Source organism: Alosa alosa, chromosome 16 (genome assembly GCF_017589495.1).
Source record: "Alosa alosa isolate M-15738 ecotype Scorff River chromosome 16, AALO_Geno_1.1, whole genome shotgun sequence".
NCBI lineage: Eukaryota > Metazoa > Chordata > Actinopteri > Clupeiformes > Clupeidae > Alosa > Alosa alosa.
In genome coordinates this window covers 31,171,703-31,187,439 of record NC_063204.1, presented here as the reverse complement: position 1 = coordinate 31,187,439, position 15,737 = coordinate 31,171,703, and the positions used below count along the sequence as shown (strand labels likewise).

The 15,737-nt window shown below is 41.8% G+C and overlaps 2 protein-coding genes across 2 annotated transcripts in view; one reads left to right on the top strand and one right to left on the bottom strand.

Annotated features, from left to right (window-relative positions):
* The window catches only part of bmp6 (bone morphogenetic protein 6), a 35,743-nt gene extending 35,340 nt beyond the window's left edge, over positions 1-403 (top strand). Inside the window, exon 7 of the mRNA XM_048267105.1 lies at positions 221-403. Coding sequence (XP_048123062.1) covers positions 221-370 — 150 coding nt within the window. The 3' untranslated portion in view covers positions 371-403. The remainder of the gene's footprint in view (positions 1-220) is intronic.
* A 1,272-nt stretch (positions 404-1,675) lies between these two features.
* Positions 1,676-15,118, bottom strand: txndc5 (thioredoxin domain containing 5). Its single transcript, XM_048266783.1, has 10 exons — positions 14,679-15,118; positions 13,748-13,900; positions 10,257-10,362; positions 9,706-9,802; positions 7,951-8,066; positions 7,316-7,402; positions 6,943-7,086; positions 5,572-5,654; positions 4,771-4,900; positions 1,676-3,669 (listed from the first exon to the last, which is right to left on the bottom strand). The coding sequence occupies exons 1-10, from the start codon at positions 14,858-14,860 to the stop codon at positions 3,547-3,549; spliced, it is 1,221 nt and encodes a 406-aa protein (XP_048122740.1). The 5' UTR covers positions 14,861-15,118; the 3' UTR covers positions 1,676-3,546.
* Positions 15,119-15,737: the final 619 nt, after the last annotated feature.

Here is a 15,737-nt window from a genome sequence, read left to right as displayed (position 1 = left end):
GGTGTATGTCTGGAGTAATTAGTCTGTAACTTCTAGCTCTTTAAGACAGTATTTGTTATTAATAATGTACTTGTTATTAATGCTAAATTTGCACTGTACATTTAAACTGAATTCAAATATCGAAGTGGCAACTGGAAACTGCTCAGTGGTATTGGCATTTTAAACTAAGTCTAACCTTGAGTTTAGTATAATATTGAACATGGGCCCCTTCTCCTCTTAGGTGCATCTCATGAACCCAGAGAACGTGCCCAAGCCCTGCTGCGCACCGACCAAGCTGCACGCCATCTCCGTTCTCTACTTCGACGACAACTCCAACGTCATCCTCAAGAAGTACAAGAACATGGTGGTGCGGGCCTGTGGCTGCCACTGACCGCCCGGCCGTCGCTCCGCTCTCCCCATCCTCTCTTTCCCTTTCATCACCCCAACGGCTGCAGCTGAGACACACAGACACAATGGAAATGTGCCACCCCTCCACTCCCATCCCTCTACCCACCCACCCAGTGGATCAGAAAGAGCAAGAGACTGCTAGAAGGACAATGACCTGAGATACGTGCTGCTTTTGACCTTCTCATTCCCTTGAGACATTTCAAGTTCTCACACAGAGACTTAAAGACTCAAAACTCCTTGATCGAAGAGGAAGTGGACAGCTATATCCGAGTGCTGAGAGCCAATCGTGCCTTACGTCGTTGTGAGGCAATCATAGTTACAAGACACAGAAAAACACAACTTACCTATTAGTCCATACATCCTATACAACCTTATACAGACATGTATACTGTATTAGACTAACCAAAGCTTGATTTTAACATACACAAACCAGTTGAAATCTAAAGAATTATACGTCATCATACACAGAAGTAGAAATGCAGAAATTTGGAGATGCCCCCCTCCTTCCTTGATGTATATTTTAAGCCATTTACAACCGTAATCATCTTTCTAAAATATACAGCAAGCTGAACTTGGATGAACCAAAAGCTACCAGATGCTATTTTAGCTCTAAACAAATCCGCTTATTTTCAGTCCGTCAATATTTGCCTTACCCTACCTGTGGTTTACTTACACGGAGTTGGCTCAAGTGGTTTCAAGCTTCGACGGAACTGAAGTGAACTGAACAACTCTTCCAAAGTGCTGAAGAGAAAACCATTTTGTTTCAGCCTTCCCTGACACAGTGCATATAGAACTCAATTTCCCATCACACACCTGGCCTAATTTAATCCTTTAGTTTAGATATAAAACATGCATTACAAACCAAACTTGATTATTATGAAAGGTTGAAAAAGCTGTGTGCGTACCCTACCATTTTCAGACTTACTGTCTAATTTTGTTGTAACAATCAATGTTAAATGCACCAATTGACCAAAACTGCAATTTCCCCTTGTTGAGAGTATTGTTTTAAGGTACACAGCCTAACCCCCCACCAAAAAAAAAAAAAAAAAACAAGCTGAGGACTCTACTGAAGAGTTACAAGTGGCGCTAAATCTCCCTCTTTTGGCCTCTTAACCACAGTTATGAAATATACCTCCCGCAAGCTGCTGTTTACGTCTCTCAATCATGTCCAGACGTTTGTTTGTAAATACTTGTACATTTTTCAGCTTATTTATTGCACCTCTTATAAGAAGAAGAAAAACCACATCAAATGCCATCTCATGGAGAAAAGACAAAACAGAGACAGCTATTTTTGGAAAAAAGACTTTTTTTTTTTTTATTATGAAATGTTCTCGTTACAACTTTCCATCAGTTTTCTTTATTTTTTTTTTAAAAAAAAAAAAAAAAAAATCATGGGCAGTTCATGTACATCCCACTTGCGAGGAGAAAATACTGCTTTTTCTGTCACTGGAGTCTGACTACAACATGTGCTATCCATAAAGACTTTTACTTTGAGTGAGTGGCTTCTCCTCTTCATGCTTTCAAATTCCCCTCATTCTCTTTGCATGTTGAGTATTCAACTCTCTCTAAGTGCAGCAAATTACAACAAACAAACAAACAAAAAAAATAATAATAATAGTCTGAGAAGTTTGCAACTCTGCTGCACTTAATGGCAAAGATGAGATAGGACCACACATGTTGTAAACAAGTGCAGTCTTTACTCCGGTCTCATTCTTCCTCACCCTCATGTAACAAAACAGTTCTGGTCAAAATTAGCTGTATACACACACGTTCAACTGTGAAGATCGGCAATGAAAAGCAGTTGGGTGAGCACAGAAGAATGGGTCCTTTCAGAGAAACTTATGTGCGGAGATTCACTGGCTTTAATCTCCCACCAGAGCAACCATTCTTCAATTTGTTTCTATGTCTCTGTACAGTTTAGAAAACGTATCCTGAGGTACATATTACAGTATTTTGTAGAACTTCAAAAAGGTCATCCTTTTCACAAATTGTTGTGTTTTTGCACTGCATCCGAATGTGCAGAAACAAAAGGGTGAGGTTGTTCAGACTCGGGTGGTGCACTAATGCATCTGGTCATCCTGACATACACGGCTCTGCTATGGCGCCCCATGACTCATACAAAACCAGTATGCAACACACACATACACTGTGTATATGAGGTTTGTGAGGACACAAAAAAATGAATGGAAAAAAACTTAACTGTCCACACAGATGCAACCTACAGAAAGGACATGCATGACATGCGTGATCTTCTCACTCATTCCATCACAGTATAAGCTAACACTCAGCAGATCAGAGTTGTGTTCCCTTCCCTTCCCAAACAATAACAACAAAAAGCTGTGACATTACAGAGGACTAAACAAATTAAAGTACATTTCATATCTGGACACAAGTAATTCACTTCATAGGAAAAAAAGAAAACATACAAAAGCAGTTGATGAAGCAACACATGACTGAGACAGGACCTGACAGCTGGGAGAGTGCAGTAGACTCAGGAGCTAAGAGCGGGGGTCTTTCCCTGAGAGTGTCGTTTGAGTTAGTGAGGCCGTGACTGGCGTAGATGAGCGTACCATTGATACTTAACCTCAGCAGAGACCACTAGACTCTCTCCCATTACAGTAACTTTGGATGCTTGGTTATTGATTTTTAAAAAGAACAAACATCCACAAGGTCTTTCATTGATGACCCCAGGGTGAATCAGACACAAGTCTGCCTGTGAAGAATATTCTTTAAGGAAGGCACTAAAGACTGCCATCCACAGTTCATCATTGTTTAAAAAAAAAAAAAAAAAAGTACAAAGAAAATATATAGGAGAAAGATCATGTGTGTCTGCTGGCAGAGTGGTTGTCTATCGCGTGTGTAATTTCATTACACAATCAACTTCAACGCTCCAACATTGGGATCGAGTTGTAATGAAATCAATACATTCACATTTCATTGAATAAACTAACAAATAGAGTAAACCCCAAAAGGCTTTGACATGGTAATGGGGTAGAAAAAGCAGTCCATTGATTTAGCTACTCCTACAAGTGGGGGAGCAGCTTTAGAAAAGAGAAGCTAGCCTTTGTGAGTATGTGAATGTATGTGTGTGTATGGAAGGAGGGGGGGGGGATTTGTGCAGAGATGAGCAAGTAGACTGGCGCTGTTTGATGACGTCACTCACAGCTCATCCCTGGCCTGCTTCATCACAAAGCTGTGAAGTGACTCCAGGTCCCTCCCACCATTATGCTCCTCCCCCTGCTGCCCAGCACGGAACATCAGCAGCGTGGGGTAGCCGCGCACCTGTTGGGGATGTCAAAGGTCACTCGGTCCATACAGAACATTCTATCACTCTCACATTATAGGGTAGCAGTACACTCAAAAGGGGTTCTAAAATGTTACACATTCTCCTTTCCAACACACATAATATATATCTGTAGTCGTGCAAGTAACAAGTACAGAGGTACATAGTGAGCACCTCTGTACTTGTTACTTCTACGACTACAAAGACCTCAAACCTTCCCATGGGATGAAACAAAGTGGGAACTCAAAGTATATCCCGTCCTGTGCCTCCTCTTCCTCACTCAGGGCTTTTGGACAATAGAATGCTAGCTGTGAACTTTGCTATACCAGGGTGCAGCCCTGTGACTTTCTCACCTGGCTTCAAAAGATTACAGGGCACAACGAATGACCGTGGGAAACAAGACAGAATGAGAGTGAGGGAAAGAGAGAAAAGAGAGAAAATGAAAGGAAGACAGAAAGAGAGTGAGGGAAAGAAAGGCAGGTAGAGCATTCCACTGCTGATAAGAAGACACAGCATTTTATTGCAAAACCATCCCAGTAAGAATCTCAAAGGCCACTGCTGAACACCTGACACTTGCATTCCTGGCCTTATGACAGCACTTGTTTCTGGGTCATGCTGATCTAGTGCCAGATTATAGGCTTGTTCCAGCACCGAATCATAGCCAGTCAGAGGAGACCTGGGTGCTATCCATGCAGACCCTCAGCCAAACAAGCTGTTGGGAATTGTCTCCCTGGTAGCCATGTGTGTATGTTATGGACAAGACAGGAAGGAAGGGGAACTGGAACATGGCTACCGAGCAGCTGCCAATGGGATTAGCAATCACAGTGAAGTGCTACTTACTTCAGACCTGAGCTAGTGAACAATGAAGATGAATATTTAGATGTATGGATTTCCTTGCAGGGACAGATGTAGAACGTTGCAAACATTCCTGTTGCCATGGCATAATCAGCCATGGTGACCACCTCAGCAACAGTAAGGGTTACAGCTACATGCTGCAGGTGGGTATACCCTGGGTAGCAGACTAGATATTATAGGACTCTCGTCCATGGCAGCTAAAATGTACATCTGTTGTACCACGAGCATCCGAGAAGAGTACTCACAGAGTAGCGATTGCAGAGTGTCCTCTCCACTGTGCAGTCCACCTTGCCGATCTTCACGTCCATGAGGCCAGGGAAGTCCTTCTTGGACAGGTCGTCCCATGCTGGGGCCAGGTTCTTACAGTGGCCACACCTACAGAGCGTGCACAACTCAGTTACTGTGTGTGTGTGTTACTGTGTGTGTGTTACTGTGTGTGTGTGTGTGTGTGTGTGTGTGTGTGTGTGTGTGTGTGTGTGTGTGTGTGTGTGTGTGTTACTGTGTGTGTGTGTTACTGTGTGTGTGTGTTACTGTGTGTGTGTGTTACTGTGTGTGTGTGTTACTGTGTGTGTGTGTTACTGTGTGTGTGTGTTACTGTGTGTGTGTGTGTGTGTGTGTGTTACTGTGTGTGTGTTACTGTGTGTTACTGTGTGTGTGTGTGTGTAAGGAGTCATCTACCAGGGGGAGAGGAAAAGGCAGGAGACGATCGCACACACTGATAACCAAATGGATGCTTCCTGTGAGCAGTTGTGAATGTGGGGCTGAACCCATACGGCCAACAGGAGCACACAGTTAGAGAAGTGGACTAAAGGCCTGGTGCCCTATAAGGGCTTCATGCAGTTACAGACAGGTCAGGGCTTGTTATGGCTACTGCATTGTTTGATATTAGGCCGAAGAGACGACTCAGGAGTTAAGATAAACACAGGGGTCAGTGCGGACACGTGATGATGAGCACAAACCCAGTTATGTCTGAGGATTCACTCAGGAATGCCAGAAACGTCCCAGAGCTCATAAATGTACCACAAGCATGAGGATGATGTACTTACCATGGGGCATAAAACTTGATGAAGGTAAGGCCTTTACCCACAATCTCATCAAAGTTGCTTTCAGAGAGGATCACCACCTTGGACTGGGGAAGACATAAGGAAGAATAAGTCATTTAACATGCCAACAAACCAAGACCAACGCACACAGGCACAACATATACACATATCCTGTAGCTCATACTTTTACTAATAAAAACAAAAGTCTCATGCCCTGTTTATGTGACCCAAGTGCTTTTGGTTTTCGCCTGACATGGCACGCATTCTATATACACCCCAAACTCTGTTTTTTTGCAGCGCACACCCTCTCTCAGGCAAAGTTTCCCTGGAGGGCAGAGCTGGTGGGGTTTCCCCCGGCTTCCAGGCCAAGCCCAACATCCCCAGCCACCGTGCTTAATGAAACACCACAGCTTCACAAAGGGTTAAGGCCAGACGCCATTACGTCAGCAGTCAACCCAAAAGCATCTTGAGCGTATTCACATCAGCAGAAGGAAATAGCTGGCCTGCCCATAATTGCTACTTGACTTAGTGCTGGTACAGACGAGAGAAAGAGAGAGAGCGAGACTTGAGGAGTTGTACTGCAGCCTGCAGGCTGATGGCAATCTCAGAATGAGACTCTGACATCTGCCCAAGAGCTCATTCACTCGCTCTGCTTCTGTAGAGGTTTTTACAGGATGGAGAGGATCTAGCCACCCACACACACACACACACACACACACACACACACACACACACATATATATACACACACAAACATGTGTGGACAAACATACACAAACACACAAATGCATGTGCGTGTGGACAAACATACACAGACACACGGAATACATTGGCAACATCAGCTTTAGCACTCAGACTTCTTACCACAACAGACCCTCTCGCTTCCTTCCTCACTGATTTGTTTTTATTTTGTTTTCATTTTTTTAAGCGAAACAGGCCATTGAGAGTTTGTGGTGTGGCATCTTAGGAATAACAGCATATGGAGTTAGACACACTATTGGTCAGGGTTCATTAGTGCATCTCCATGGTCACACACACGGGACCACTGTAAGTCTTTGCATTTGAGTGTATGTCTGTATGTGTGTGTGTGCATGTGTACAGTACATATGTGTATGTATAGGTGTGTATGTATAAGTGTGTGTACAGTATGTATGTATGTATGTGTATGTATGAGTGGGTGCATACGTAAAGTATGCATGTGTATGTAAATGTATCTGTACGTGTATGTAAGTGTGTGTGTGTGTGTGTGTGTGTGTGTATGTATGTATGTATGTATGTATGTATGTATGTATGTATGTATGTATGTATGTATGTATGTATGTGTGCGTGTCTATCTTTGTATCTCTGCGAGTGTGTGCGCGCGCATGTTCATACCTCCTCTTTTTCAGGCTCTGCACTGGGCACTGGCACCTCGTTGGCCTTGACATCCTCCTCATCGGGCTCCGCTGCGGCTTTTACGTGGCCATCCACAAACTCCTTCAGCGAGTCCAGATCACGCTTGCCGCGGTACTGGTCCGCCTTCAAGCCCAACAACACACCTCAGCAACAACACTCTTTCCCCTCCCCCCCATCTCTTTCTGGGTCATACCACACTGGTGCTGACTAACATTCTGTACAGACCAGCATTCAGCCCCAACATCAACAGAAAACAACTCATAAAAAGAACAGGCCTGGCTACAAGGCCCCCTTTCCTTCCTTATCCTCCTCCTTTCTTTCTTCACCTCCTTTAACGGCCCATGCTGCTTACCTTCTCGCCGTCCTTGAAGAACAGGAGGGTGGGGTAGCCGCGCACCTGGTTGTCCGAGCAGACCTCGTAGTGCTGGGTGCAGTCCACCTGTTGCCAAGTAAACCAACACGTCATTATGGGATGGGATGATGCAGGCTGGTTACTCAGCGGCGTTCTGGGCAATAAGATTTAAATGGCGTAATTACGGCCGAAACACCACACAAACGCTCCTTTTGAAACCAGACTGACCTTCAATTCAGTCACACCGCAAATAGCACAACGACTCTCGAGAACACGGCCTGGACTGTAATGCCAGTGGAACTCAGGTGTGTGCACGTGTGTGTCTGTGGTGTGGTTCAGACAAGGGGCTGCACAAAAAGCCTTCATAGTGTGTTGAAGCTCTCTTACATTTCCTACACTCGCTGCCACTATGTGCTTGTGTCATATCATGATGTTGCAGAGTTGTCAGCTTGCGGCTTGCTTGTCTGGCCTGTTCTTCAGGTAGGTACAGTAGATGTATACAGAATACGGATCACAGAAGGACACATTCACTTGAACATCCTGCTCATTATCATGTGTACATAAGCACAGGGAGGACAGTTGGCCATGCAAATACTGTGTGTGTGTGTGTGTGTGTGTGTGTGTGTTTCACACACCTTGCCAATCTTGACGTTGTCTGAATGCTCAAATGTGGAGCCCAGCTGTTCCCAGGTAGGTGCCAAGGCTTTACAATGGCCGCACCAGGGGGCAAAGAACTTGATGAAGTGGGCACCTGGGGAGGGAAACAAGGCGTGAAAGAGAGAAACCATTCTTATTATACAAAGAACATCCTTCACAGAAGACTACAAAGGTTCCATTAAAAAAAATAATACTTTAAACCAAAAGTATACTTCTATGATCACGGTCTTTGAATGGTGGGGATGATGCAGATTTTGTAATCTGCAGTCTGTGCAGCACCATAAGGGCCTGTGTCCACCAGTTCCATCGGGTTTTTTGCGCCGTCGGCGGCTATTTTTTTTATTCAAATCCTATGAAGTTCAGCATTCACAGCACTCAGGTCCCTTGGCAGTAAAAAGACGCATTTTTCCGCAGCGCTGAAAGTTGAAATCTGTTCAACTTTTAGAACAGCGCTGGCCTCGTCAATACCACTTCTCTCTCAACGACCAATCAAAACTTCGTAACCTAGCAACAATAAACACTTGACAAAGCGCTCTGAAAATGAGGGCGCGGTCAGTGCAAAAACCACGATTGGTGGACACAGCGCCTAATTTTTCTGATAATGACCGGCAGACAATACATTATCCCGCTTAGTATACGGCTACTTGCCAAAACAAGAAAAGAAACTTCATACAATGTGAGTGTTTCAATCATTTTATTAGTTTTGTGGCTTACTATGTGGCAATAGTTTGGCACACAAATAGAACTTGAAAGTTGCAGGTGTTGCATAGCAACGTATTACTTGCTGACTTTCACTTTCAATAAAGTTCCATTTCAATAAGTGAACGGAATGATATGAAAGACGTGAATCAGACGCACACACAGCCAGTTGACATTGACAGCAGTCATTATTTTTTTGACGGTCATTATACAAATCTTTTGGACCTCCGAACGTTGGGAAGGCCAGTTCATGTTCACTTTCTGCACTATTATGAAGGGCTGTATAATAACTAGATATATTAACCTACTTATAACTTTACTTATAAGTTAAGTAAAGCTAGTTGGACTAAGAACTAAATTGTATTTGGCACAGTTTCAACACCCAGTGCTTGAAACTGTACAGCGCAATATAAAAACAAGGTGACATAAGTTGACTGCAGACTTGCATGAGCTGCATAAAACTCTTCGGTCCATGCATGACCAGACTTTAGCGGGCCCAACTTAAATAGAGCTTAAACGCTTATGCAACCACAGACCCGTGCCAGTGGCAATGCTTGAAAAGGTGGAACCTATAAACATTTCTCTTAAAAGCCACACCGTCATATCCTGCCTGTCCCCCAAACAGGAATCGTTTATTTTGCTTATAAAACCCAAACATGGCGGATCAAAAGCGCCCAAGGCTGGGAGAGGCTGTAATTTCTATGAAACAATTATCATGTCCATAATTTCACTCCCTGCCCACATATACCTAGTTGTGTGCCAGTGAGCAATGAAATGGACCCAAGAACGCCATACTCCATTTTTGTACCAGTGCCCTTCGTGCTGACAAACGCAACACTCCATTGGCCATTAAGGCTGTTAGGATGATGTTAAGTTTTTTTTCCTCTTACCCAACCTGCCAACTTTGAGTATACAAATAACCAATAACAAACAAGCAGATGTTGTTCCACTGCTATTAACGCCATTGTGTCATTACACAGGTAATGATTTATGCAATACGAGGACATGTCTCAGTGTTGCCATTTGATGTGTACCTTTGGAAATGTGGGCCTTGAAGTTGGAGGCTGTGAGGTCATACAGGCCCTGCTTTGGCTCTGGGACCTTAGGAGGCTCAGGTTCGCTCTCTGGCTCCTACACACACACACACACACACACACACACACACACACACACACACACACACACACACACACACACAGACACACATACAAGTCATTAGCTAATTTACAGTCTAGACTAATGGCTGCCATCATTAGCAATTTGCGGTCTAGACAACTCAACCTCAACTGTGGACACTGACAAACATAAGGTGAACATGACATGATAAATATTGTGCTTGGGCTATGCAAATGATACATGTGCAAACCAGCATCTTATGGTGTAATGTTTACAAACTGAATCGGTAATGTTTATAAACTGGTTTTGCAATCCTCAGTTAATTGCTGCTAGAAGTCCAAGTATGTGAGAGGACGAGGGGACATTTTAACAGCCTTTTCTGTTCCACTAAGGATTACCAACAAAACATGCCATAGACATTTGAGCACTTGATTCCTGGTTGGTTTGAACAGCTCTTGTTTAGTCTTACAGCAGGTTCTTCCTCCAGTGTTTTCAGCATCCAGGACTCCAGTGACTCCAGGTCCCTCGACCCCTGATACTTCACTGCATCTTGCTCAGGCTTGAACAGCTTCAGGCTACAATTAAAAGAGAATGTTTTTTTCCAATGGCGTTTCAAAATAACATATAGCATAACATTATGTACACTGAGAAGGAATAATTCACACAGTTCCTTGTTTAGCTGTGCAGATCTAGGCCGACTGACATCTGACATTACAGACTTATAGACCTTTGCAGACCTCCGTATTGCACGACCATGGTGTTTATAGTTGTGTTAATTGGTTTTCATCATACTTGTAGATTTGTGCTTAAAGCAGCAGTGTCCTAAAATATAGCAATGACTAGCCCACTCCCTTATGGTTCTACAGCCATGCGCATCAGGGTCTCCAAAGTATACTTTTATAGATACCACTCTCAGCTGTGTAAGCTTTGTAGGTCTAAGTATTTTTTTCCTATCCCTTTATAACTAGGTTACTTCACTATGTAAATTGCAATTGCACCCTAGTTTAAAATACAGTTGCTGGTGATCTAGCTACAATTTACTTAAGCATGGAATAAAATAACTTCTGTTTTTTGCCAAAACTGTCTGTCTTAATTCCAGGGAGCAAACACTCAAACATGAATATGTTTCCATGAAAGTGTCTGCGAAAAGAATAATAAGCTTACAGTGAGGCCAAAAGTGTTGGCACCCATGCTAAAGTTGACTGAAAAGAGGAATATAAAATCATCTTTTGGAAATTGATCTTAATGCCTTAAGTGAAAAATGAGGAAATATCTAACCTTTAAGGACACCAATTTTCTTAGTGAATGAATAATGCATCATAAATAAATACCGGTAAATGTTCTTCCTTAAAATACAGGGGTCATAAGTATTGCCACCCCTATGTTAAATTCCCATAGAGACAGGCAGATTTTTATTTTTAAAGGCCAGTTATTTCATGGATCCAGAATACTGTGCATCCTGATCAAGTTACCTTGGCCTTTGGAATTAAAATAGCCCCACATCATCACATACCCTTCACCATACCTAGAGATTGGCATGGTGTTATTTCAGTTAGCCTATTAGCTGGTTTGATTTGCATTGAGCTGAAATAACACCATGCCAATCTCTAGGTATGGTGAAGGGTATGTGATGATGTGGGGCTAAAAATCTGCCTGTCTCTATGGGAATTTAACATAGGGGTGGCAATACTTATGACCCCTGTATTTTAAGGAAGAACATTTATTTATTTATGATACATTATTCATTCACTAAGAAAATTGGTGTCCTTAAAGGTTAGATAATTCCTCATTTTTCACTTAAGGCATTAAGATCAATTTCCAAAAGATGATTTTATATTCCTCTTTTCAGTCAACTTTAGCATGGGTGCCAACACTTTTGGCCATTAGTGTTGCACGGTGCACCGATACTACAAAAGTATCGCACTACCCTGAAATTAAAAATGTCACGATGCCTAATTTTATTAGTATCGATACTTTTGAGAATGACCGTGTTCTTTTGAAGTAACATGCGTGTGCACAAGGCATGCTTCTAGCGCCTCCTCCCCTAACCTGTGGCTGTGCGTCTTTTCTCCTCACACACACGTAAGCGCAGCTGTCGTGCTAAACAGCGAGACATGGCTTCTAGTTCAAGTGATGCTATGGTAACACATCATAATAGGCTAATATCAAGTTGATTTGCTCACTTGCATCTCACAAGTTTGTGTTGCTAACCTACCTAGGCTGTGGGATTTTGGTCATTTAGGCCTACTCATACAGTCTATGGGCCTACTATTTGGGTTTATTGTAATTTAGAAATAGGCTAAGCAACCATGGCAAACTTTTACATCTGAAGAGAGATCCTTGCTAACTATCCCGCTAGCTCAGGTCACGTTTGACAGTTATTGCTCGCTAAAATCATTAATGAACATTGCAGGACACTTATCTCTTCTATGATCCCAGAAAGATTTTCTTCGACTTGTACATTTACTTGTACATTTGAACATTTATTTTATCTAATGACATACAAAACATAATTAATTGCATCCACATATTCTTATGCGCTATGTGCAACTTTTATTCACTAGACTAAAACCGTGAGACAAGGTCAATTACTCTCACGTAGGCTCTCTCTTGTGACAGGCACTCAATTACACACACATCACCAATGTGCACTCAATTAGACCTACACACCACATTAAAGTTATGCCTAAGTGTTTATAGTTTAAAATAGTTTAAAAATAGTTATAGTTTTAGAATAGTTTTCAAATTGCTAAATATATTTACTAGTAATTATGCAGAATATATGAAATATGACATAAGCCATCATTTTCCATGTGTGTTTGTGTGGAGAGAATCAAGCAGAATCTGGGATGGCCACTGGTGTGAATGATCACACTACAGTATATTCAATATTACTGATGATGATATCAAGGTGATGGGGCCCCCAAATCAAATACATTTTTTAAAAAGTATCGAAGAAGTATCGAAATCGCAATTCTTGACTTGGTATCGAAACATTCATTTTGGTATCGTGACAACACTATTGGCCATCACTGTATGTCACAAATGTTCGGCCTATCCAGATGAGTTTTGTATTTGGTCAGAATCAGGCTGTCTTTTTACAACATACAGTCAACTTGGGTATTCTGTCAACAATATAAAATGGTTCATGCAACTGAACTTTTAGAGTCAGCGTATTTGCTTGTTAAACATTTCCTGGTTATAGGCACAGCAGAGCCCATTTATATTTTGCATTCATCCGCTAATGTGTCAAGGCTAGTGAATACGTCACATATTACTGTTTTAAAAAAAAAAGTCACATGCATTTGAGCTTCTCAATATTCATTGCCATGAATCTGCCTCACAGTTACACAACCCAATTTGCATTCGCTTTTGGTTTCAGCCTTCATGTTTCAGTAACAAACAGGTGTTGAAATTGCACACACTCATGAGCATCTGGTATCCAGCCAATATTCACTTAAATGTATAATTCACTCCTTATTATAGCGTCATGATTAAAAGGGGTGGGGAACACTTAGACAGATCGGCATGTTAAAGACCTATTTGGATGCATTGGATCCTTTTGCAGTTACCAATTAAAAAGCTCACATGCATCAGATGATGTTAACCTTGTGTGGGCCTATAGTGTACTCTAAACTAAAAGCCCCCAAAAATTCACTAGTATTACATTTTTTGCCAAACTAATACGATCCAGAATGGTAAACACTTTCACAAACGATATTGAAACGAACTGTATATGGCCCAATCCTCCACAAACAAGCTGAAATGATAGTTCTGGGCATTGCTTTCAAATCAAAATGTTTTAACGTTTACCTATGTTTATGACAAGATACTACACCTTGAACAAAGCTATAGTCAAAAATGAACTAAACTAAGTAGCTTAAATGTGAATGTGTATTTGCTGTGACTTGCTTATTAAGCAATTAGGCCATCAATAATATGATACAAAGGCTTTCTTACGTTGGATAACCACGGATACCGTGGTTGCTGGAGCAGAATTTGGTATCTTTAGTGCAGTCTACTTTTACAACGTAGGCTGGGGGAGAGTCCATGTTGTTGTATTTGTCTGCCAACTGGTTCCATGTGCCCTGAAGCCTTTGGCAGTGGCCACACCTGTGAACACAATACAGATAGCCCTTAGCCATTACACATTTTAAAGGAAGAGGTAGGGAAGGCATTTCTAGTAGGGACAAAAAGTCATGCCTAAAGCTACACACTTTACATCCAACATCATGTCATGAAATTGGCTACTTTTATATTGCTTATCAATATTCAGTTAGTTATCATAAGCAGTGAATAAACCCAACAACATTTATCCTACAGCGGCCATGGCAATCATGTGGCTCTCAATGAGAAATCCTAATGGGCAACATTGAATTTCTGGCGCTTGGGTAGTTACGTCAAAGCTTGCCACGTAAGCTTCAACTTCACATCCTGCTGAAAATTCCATGTCTTAAAGTTAGCCTGCTATGCTAACACTACAGTATGCAACTACGCAAAAGTCAGTAAATATATAGTCAGCGTTGGTACCTTTGCTGTCACCAATCTAAGAACATGCAATGAATTAAACAATGAATAAACGTTGTAAAACTAACTTAGACAAACTGTAAGTTGCAAAGCTAGCAAGCTAGTTAGCTAACCTGGTTATGGCTAATGTTAAACGAGTTGCCCGGTTTTTGCGAGAACATTAGCCCCGAACTAAGAGGCGTGAATTAGCAAAACTGAATTATGAAATGTTGGATTTAACACTGAATAAGAATGACGTTACCACTACACGCACAACACAAGCCGATATGCCATCCAACTTATACCTGCAAACATTAGAAATATACTGGCAGTTCAACACTATCGTTACTAGCTAGTGGCAAACTAAGAAAGTTGGGAATATTACCATGGAGCGAAGAACATGACAAAGTGCGGAGCAGTAGTAATGGCATTGTTGAACATTTCTACTGTGTATGTATGTTTCGCATGTTCGTCTTCTTCAGCTTCAGAGTCACAAAGTATGCTTCCAAAAATCAGTGCAGCGTAAATAACACAAATAAAAGAACTCTTCAGTGATGAGGAGGCCATGATTCCACCCTGTCTGTCTGAGCCACCAGTGTCTGGATGTAGCTGATCCGCCGGTGCTTATAATGAGATAGATGCCTGGAGGTAGAAGTAAATCTCCAAATCGTTCAACTACATTGATACGGAATCAACAGGCTAGAAAAACGGAGCCTCAACACAGTCAGTCGATTCGCATTGTGTGGAGATCTACGAAAATACGCCACTCGGACAGCACACGGAAGACGCTATGACAAGTCCTAGCAAGTTAACATTCAGCATCCGGTCGGTTCACAAGGCAGCTCCCTAGCAACCAGTGCTGCAAAACTTTCAACCAAAGATTCTAGAGCTCAGTTCTAGAATCTTTGCTTTCAACCAGCCAGGCAGCTGCACTGCTGCAAACGGGCAGTCGTTATGGTTATGGTTATGGATTTAGCAGACGCCTTTGTCCAAAGCGACACATAAATACAAACAACATAATAATATTTAAAATTGAACAGGGAACAGATTAGAATGTAGGTCAAATATAATAAGGAGAATAGTTAGAATACACAATAATATCAATTCAATCAATAGCCTAATAAAAAGTAATGGAAAAAAAGGGGAAAGGCAATAATAAAACAATAATGTCCATTCAATCAATAATATAAAAACAATGACATGCTAAGACTAGCCTACATTAAGGAGAATATCAATAATAAACAATAATGTCAAATTAATTAACAGCCCAATTGAAATAAAACAACATTATACAAACCATAACACATAAGCGCTTAAACAACTAAGTAAATGTTGAATAGGAATGTCTTTAGACCCCTCTTAAACGACCCAAAACTACCACAGGAGAGCACTGGGCAATTTATTCCACCAACATGGAACCACTGAAGAAAAGAGTCTGGAATTA